The following is a 7861-nucleotide window of genomic DNA, read 5'->3' on the forward strand; positions in this document are numbered from 1 at the left end:
CACCATCCACTGCTGGGCATATCCTATTGTAAGAGACCTCTTTCTCTTTGCCCACTGATCCAGCCAGTCCAGTGCGGTCTCCAGCGCAGACCAGAGTCACCTATTTAGCTTCTAGGAGCAGAAAAAAATCGCTAGTGTGCATAAGTCGCACAGATCTGAACGGGTGTCATTTCAAACAATGGGCTGCAACTTGTCATTTCCAAAGTCGCACGAGGAGTTGCACAAGTCTGACTTTTTTTATGGGACTTTTATTGTCCTGCAACAGCCAAAAAAGCATGACAAAAATCGCACTGATGTGAATGGAACTATGATCAGGGTCACACCTCTGCGTCTGCATTTCATGCATTTTTCATGCGTTCCCATTGAAGCCTATGATGGCCAAAAATGCGCATTATTGCACCAAAAAAAAAGCATCCAAGTTGCACGGAAGCATGTTGCGTAGTCACGAATGGGCCCCAATAGATTCCTCTTGTCCTGTGACAAACGCCTTTGCGACGCAGTGCGCGTCTTCTAGAAAACGTTTGAATTTCAACCACCGGGCGTATTGCTTCTGTGTGACCGAGCTCCAGCTCTTTCCTGGAGCAGTCCATGCAGATCTGAGCATGAAGAGGTTAATGCAGACAATTAGCTGAAAACAAAAGGAACTCATTTGCTTGTGGGGGGGAGAGAAAGAGGCAAGTTCAGGGCTGGAAGTTTTTAGGATCACATGGAGCCCCTGAGGGGGTTAACAACTGGCAGTGCCCCCCCTAGGTGAGGAGGAGGAGGCGGGGGTGCCATGTACAGGATGGGAGGGGGGTGTCTGTACTGACCCCCCTCATTTGATAAAACACATGAATCCATTGATTGCAGCTCTGTGACCACCCCCCCACCCCCCCTGCTCCAGCCTCCAGGGGAGGAGGAGGCCAGGCAGGATAAAGGTGGAAGCTGATGCTCTGGCAGTGTTGGCTCCAGCAGGCACAGAGGATGAGGATGATGATGAAGGCTCTGCTGGGGTTCAGGGCTACCAGGCTGGACAGAGAGATGATGGGGGGCTGGAGGAGGGGGGCGCAAAGGCTTGCTGCCGGGGTGGTGGAGGGGCAGAGGACGTTACCCCAGGAGGGGGCTGCAGCTGGACCCAGGAACCTGAAGGAGATGCCCGGACCCAGCACCCTCCGCAACCTGCTGGAGTTCTTCTGGAGGGATGGATTCAGCCGCATTCATGAGATCCAGGTAGGGGTAATATGGGACATCAAAGCGGGAGGACTGGCCCCTCCTGGAGGGGGCTCATCTGTACTGGTAATGGGGGGGGGGGGGTGGTATCTGCAGTCAGAGGGGGCAGATTGGGGTGAGAAGAGCAGCTCGGAGAAATGGAGGTGCAAAAGGGGATGATGGGGTAATAAGGAATTTAAAGTGGGTGCTGGGGGGGAGTGATGTATGGTGGGGGTGATATATGGGGCGGAGAGAAAGATGGAAGGGGTGATGTATGGGGTAATAAAAGTAGGGAGGGGGTGGTGTGAGGGGTAAAACTGGACGGATGGGGTTCTGGGAATAATAAAAGAATGTGGGGGATGCTGGGATAATGAATTGCAGGGTGTGCTGGGGGGGGGGGGGATAATAAAGGATGGGGTGTTGGGGGTGGGGAATAGATTTTTGTTAGGGGGATGCTGGGGGTTTAAATAAGGATGTAAGGGGGATATTGAGGAGGGGGGGAAATGGGGATTGTAGAAGATGGTAAAGGGGGGGGGGGGGTGCTCGTTGAGGGAAAAGATTTGTTAGGGGGATGCTGGGGGTTTAAGGATGGAAGGGGGGTATTGAGGGGGGGGGTGTTATAAAGAATGGGAGAAGTGTTTGGGGTTGTAGAGGATGGTAAAGGGGGGGTGCTGGGTGGGGGGAATAGATTGTTTGTTAGGGGGATGCTGGGGGTTTAATTGAGGCTGGAAAGGGGGATATGGGGGGGGGGGGTAATAAAGAGTGGGTGGGGGAATAGATTTGTTAGGGGAATGCTGGGGTTTTAAGGATGGTAGGGGGATATTGGGGTGGGGGGGTTAATGGAGGGTGCTTGGGGGGGGGGGGGGATTAAAGGATGGGCAGGGGGTGCTGGGCATCATAGAAGATGGGAGGGGGCAGTGTGTAATAGAGGATGGGAGGGGGGCATGCTGGGGGGTTATTAAAAGATTGGGGGGGGGGGGAAGGGGATGGCAAGGGGGTGTAATGTGGGGGGGGGGGAGAGAATAGAGGATGCTGGGGGGGGTGTAATGGGGGGGGGGGGCGGGCAGATTTATTTCGAGGTCAATGTATTATACCGGCTGATAATGTGAATTGTCGGGTTCGCCCATTAGAATACAATGTAACATTCCTCCGGATGAGGATACAGACTGAGGTTTCCTATGGGGAGATGTGAGTCCGGCACCTCGGGGGTTAATGACTTGGCTCGTCTCCCTCCACGTGCTCTTATACAAAGTTATACAACCGAGGGGCGGGGCCTGTCAGCACGCCACGCCCCACTCGTGTGCGGTGGGCGGGGACAATGCGGAGGTTGAACATTCGGTTGCTCCTCGTCCCATCTCCTCTGAATGGAGGAGTGTGGGGGGGTGGGGATGATGATGGGGGGGGGGGGGGGTGGGGATGATGATGGGGGGGGGGGGTTCTCCTGAAATCTGGGAATTTTGCCGGAATCTTTGTTATCTTTTCCGCATTCTTTGTTAGTTTTTGGTCGATCCTTCCTTCTCTTGTTTGCGCTCACAGGAACGCTGCGCCGCCTGCCAGCGCTAAGGCGTGGAGGAAAATGTTGGAAGGTCGGTGTGGGGTTTGTGCAGAAGATTAAATTGCATGAAATTAGTGATGCAATGTTGGCCGGCCAGATGTTTGGCCAGTTGCTGGTCCCAGCCTGGAAATGTTTGGGTGGAATTCACGTTTTCTGCTGCGCGGGAACGCCCGTTACTGAATGTACGGTCCGGACTTTTCTTTGCGGGATCGTATCGGTTACCCACATCAGATGCACCGTGGCAACATGCATGCGATTTTTAGCTCGCTTCATTGCATGGTAGTCCATTGCGTTAGGAAAAGGAACATGAGTTTTTCTTTTCCTTAGGTGCGCGCTCCCCCCCCCCCCCCCCACCGCTGTTTAATTTCTGTGACGTAACGCACTACCCCAAAGTCCTCATTTATAATGCATCCAGAAAGTATTCACAGCGCTTCACTTTTTCCACATTTTGTTACAGCCTTCTTCCAAAATTGATTAAATTCATTATTTTCCTCAACATTCTACAAACGATCCCCCATAACGACAACACGAAAGAAGATTGTTTAGCATATTTGCAAATTTTTTTTTAACCGCTTGCCTCCCGCCATATAGCAAAATGACGGTGGCAAAGTGGTTGTAATATCCTGACCGGACGTCATATGACGTGATCAGGATATTAAGCCGCTGCGCACGCCTGTCAGTCTGACAACGCAATTACGATCTTGGTAAAGAGTCTGACGGAGACTCTTTACCATGTGATCAGCCGTGTCCAATCATGGCTGATCACAGTGTAAATGGGAAGAGCCGGTGATCGGCTTTTCCTCAGTGTCTGTCAGATGCGGGTAGAGGAGAGCCCATCGGCTGCTCTTCTGACGGGGGGTGTTTCCTGTGCTGATCGATTATCCCCCCCCCCCCCCCCCCGAGGATGCCCCCCAGACCACACTGGATGCCAGTTAGTGCCCACAATGGGCATCACTGCCATGCATTATTGTTTGGCACTGATTGGCATCCATCCCTACAATACTGTACACTACAGTGCCCATCCGTGCCGCCTGTCAGTGCCCCTTCATTGATGCCACATCATTGGTGCCCATCAGTGCCGCCTTATCAGTGCCCACCAGTGAAGGAGAAAACATACTAATTTACAACGTTTTGTAACTGAAACAAAAAAATGTATTTTTCTCAAGTCATCTTCCAGGACAGCAGGCCTACTTTCAGGTGTGCTGTCCTGGAAGATTTCCCAGAAAGACAGTTACCGGTAAGTAACTAGTACTTTTTTTTTTTTTTTTTTTTAGCAGAAAATAAAAATCTCAGAGGTGATCAAATGCCACCAAAAGAAAGCTCTATTTGTGGGAACAAAATGCTAAAAATTTAGTTTGAGTACGTTGTAGCATGCGCGCGCAATTGTCATTCAATGTGCGACAGAGCTGAAAGCTCAAAATCGGTCTGGGCAGGAAGGTGTATAAGTGCCCCCTGGTATTGAAGTGGTTAAAAAGAAAAAATAATCCCATGTACAGAAGTGTTCACGGCCTTTGCCATGACACTTAAAATTGAGCTCAGGTGCCTCCTGCTTCCACCAATCATCTGAGATGTTTCTACAACTTTGATTTGTAGACACAATTAACGTTAACCTGTGCTAAATTCAATTGATTGGACAGAATTTGGAAAGGCCACACACCTGTCTATATAAGGTCGCACAGGTAACAGTGCATGTCAGAGCACAAACCAAGCCATGAAGTCCAAGGAATGGTCTGTAGACCTCCGAGACAGGATTGTATGGATGCACAGATCTGGGGAAGGGTACAGAAAAATGTCTGCAGCATTGAAGGTCCCAATGAGCACAGTGGCCTCCATCATTTATAAATGGAAGAAGTTTGGAACCACCAGGACTCTTCCTTGAGTGGGACACCTGGACAAACTGAGCGATCGGGGGGAGAAGATCCTTAGTCAGGGAGGTGACCAAGAACCTGATGGTCACTCTGACAGAGCTCCAGTGTTTCTCTGTGGAGAGAGGAGAACCTTCCAGAAGAACAACCATCTCTGTAGCACTCCACCAATCAGGTCTGTATGGTAGAGTGGTCAGACGGAAGCCACTCCTCGGTAAAAGGCACATGACATGACGGGCCGTCTGGCATTTTGCCATAAGCCACCTGAAGGACTCTCAGACAATGAGAAACAAAATTCTCTGGTCTGATGAAACCGATTGAACTCTTTGGCCTGAATGTCAAGCGTCTTGTCTGGAGGAAACCAAGCACCGCTCATCAACTGGCCAATACCATCCCTACAGTGAAGCATGGTGGTGGCAGCATCGTGCTGTGGGGAGGTTTTTCAGCGGCAGGGACTGGGAGACTAGTCAGGATTGAGGGAAAGATGAATGCAGCAATGTACGGAGACATAATTGATGAATACCTGCTCCAGAGCGCTCTGGACCTCAGACTGGGGCGAAGGTTCATCTTCCAACAGGGCGACCCTAAGCACACAGCCAAGATAACAAAGGAGTGGCTACAGGACAACTCTGTGAAGGTCCTTGAGTGGCCCAGCCAGAGCCCGGACTTGAACCTGATTGAACATCTCTGGAGGGATCTGAAAATGGCTGTGCACCGACGCTCCCCATCCAACCTGATGGAGCTTGAGAGGTTCTGCAAAGAAAATTGGGGAGAAAAACTGACTTAAAATGGGTGTGCCAAGCTTGTAGCATCATACTCATACTTGAGGCTGTAATTGGTGCTAGACCCCCTTCTTCACACTGAGGCGTTTTGTTTTGAAAAAAACGTCCCCCCCCCCCTGCAGTCTGTGAAAGCCCGAGTGCCTTCACACTGAGGCGATGCTCTGGCAGGACGCAAAAAAAAAAAATATTCCTGCAAGCAGCATCTTTGGAATGAATGGGCAGTGCTGCTGCAGCGGTGCTTTGTGGGTCGTTTTTAACCCTGTTTGGTTTTATTTATTTAAAAAAAAAAAAAAATTCCGGCTGCTAGCGGGGGTTAAAGGCGCCTGCTAGCAGCCGAAAACCTAAAAAAATAGCGGCACTACCGCCGACACCTCAGTTGTGAAAGGGGTCAAAAGTATTGAGCGAAGGCTGTGAACACGTATGTACATGGGGAATTTTTTATTTAATCTTTGCAAATTTATAAACAAACTTCTTTCACGTTGTCATTTAGGCTGGGTTTACACTGCTGCGGCTGGGAGACCCGGATGTGATTCGCACTGCAGTGCAAATCACATCCGATCTCTGTGCGATGCGAGTTCAGCCATACAGACAGTATGGCTGAATTCGCATCGCACCCGCTCCAAACTCGCACAGGACCCTTTTTTTGGTCCGCAGCAGAATCGGATCGCATGGGGGTTCACACCATGCGATCCGATTCCTGTCCGAGTTTGCAGATCGCACTGCGATATGCCAACTGATCTGGGGGTGTCATTAAGGTTTCACTGACACTCCCAGCAGTTCGCATAGGGCAGTGTGAACTGCCGGCGGGAGGCATGCGATGCGGGAACCCGCCGCGGATTTGCGGCGTTCCCGCATCGCTTCAGTGAACCCAGCCTAAGGGGGATTGTTTGTAGAATTTTGAGGAAAATAATGAATTGGGCTGTAACATAACAAAATGTGGAAAAAGTGAAGTGGTGTGATTAATATATATCTATATCTCCTCCAATGGCCAAGTGTTGGCACATCATGGTAAAAATGAATACATGTTGCTTTTGGCATGCAAAACTGCCACCAAATGCGCCGTATTCAAGTGAACAGGACATTGGGTGCTGAGCGTTGCAGCACTTTAAGCCCCTCCCACCTGAGTGATTTGAAGTGTTAAATTGCGTAGGTGTGAACGGGCCCTGAAAAGGACAGTGATGGGGACCCTGATGACCTATGCACATCAGCACTTGTACAGAAGTGAAACATCTGTGCGATGCATTATCTCTTGTTTTGTGAAATGACGGTGTGGTGCGTTATGATGCATCATAAAGGTCTATTGACCGCAATGGTTGGGCATGAAAAAGCACAGAATATTGTGATTCCGGCCTTAAGGGGCCATTCGCACGATCTTATTGTAGCTACGCATGTTACATGCATTGGTGCTATTCCCGGTCAATGGCTGTCGGCCCACCTTGCCGAAGGCTGTGCGTCGTAAATGTACATGCATTCATTTTGAATAGGTGGCTTAATTGCAATGCATGTGCAGTAAAGCTGACCATACACCTATAGATTATCTGCAGATTTTCTATGGTTAGATGGAAAAAGTGCAACAGATTTCTCCATGTTCGCTAAACTGTGTAGATGGAGGAATCTCCCACTTTTTTTTTCTCTCCTTTTGCCTTTATTCTTCGTGGCATAGTTTCAGCAAGGTGTTGGAAAGACGCCTCTGATTTTGCTCCATAGTAACATCATAGCATCACAGTTGCTGCACATCCATGATGCCAATCTCTCATTCCACCACATCCCAAAGGTGTTCTATTGGATGAGATGTGGTGAGTGTGGAGGCCATTGGAGGACGGGGACCTCATTGTCCAGTGGTGAGATGATTGGAGCTTTGTGACATGGGGCATTATCCTGCTGGAAGGAGCCATCAGAAGACAATACTACGTTACCAAAAGTATTGGGACACCTGTCTTTACAAGCACATTAACTTTAATGACATCCCAGTCTTAGTCCGTAGGGTTCAATATTGAGTTGGCCCACCCTGTGCAGCTATAACGGCTTCAACTCTTCTGGGAAGGCCGTCCACAAGGTTTAGGAGTGTGTCTATGGGAATGTTTGACCATTCTTCCAGAAGCACATTTTGTAAGGTCAGGCACTGATGTTGGACGAGAAGTCCTGGCTCGCAGTCTCCGCTTTATTTCATCCCAAAGGTGTTCTGTAGGGTTGAGGTCAGAACTCTGTGCAGGCCAGTCAAGTTCCTCCACCCCAAACTCACTCATCCATGTCTTTATGGGCTTTGCTTTGCTCAGTCACGTTGGAACAGGAAGGGGCCACCCCCAAACTCTTTCCACAAAGTTGGGAGCATGAAATTTGTCCAAAATGTCTTGGTATGCTGACGCCTTAACCTTTGCAGGGAAATAAAACCCATCAGTGTTTACTTCCTCTTTATTTCCCTGCAAAAGGTAAAGCATATTGGGTTACTGTGCATCACATAGTAGCCTATT

The 7861-nt window shown here is 49.7% G+C and overlaps 1 protein-coding gene across 1 annotated transcript in view; it reads left to right on the forward strand.

The window, feature by feature from the left end:
* The first annotated feature begins 963 nt into the window (after window positions 1–963).
* The window catches only part of CYP27C1 (cytochrome P450 family 27 subfamily C member 1), a 37953-nt gene continuing 31055 nt past the window's right edge, over window positions 964–7861 (forward strand). Inside the window, exon 1 of the mRNA XM_077450038.1 lies at window positions 964–1209. Within this exon, the coding sequence (XP_077306164.1) occupies window positions 964–1209 (246 nt within the window). The remainder of the gene's footprint in view (window positions 1210–7861) is intronic.

Source organism: Lithobates pipiens, unplaced genomic scaffold (assembly GCF_037356315.1).
Source record: "Lithobates pipiens isolate NorthernLeopardFrog02 unplaced genomic scaffold, aLitPip1_a1.2 Scaffold_22, whole genome shotgun sequence".
In the NCBI taxonomy this organism is placed as follows: Eukaryota; Metazoa; Chordata; class Amphibia; order Anura; family Ranidae; genus Lithobates; species Lithobates pipiens.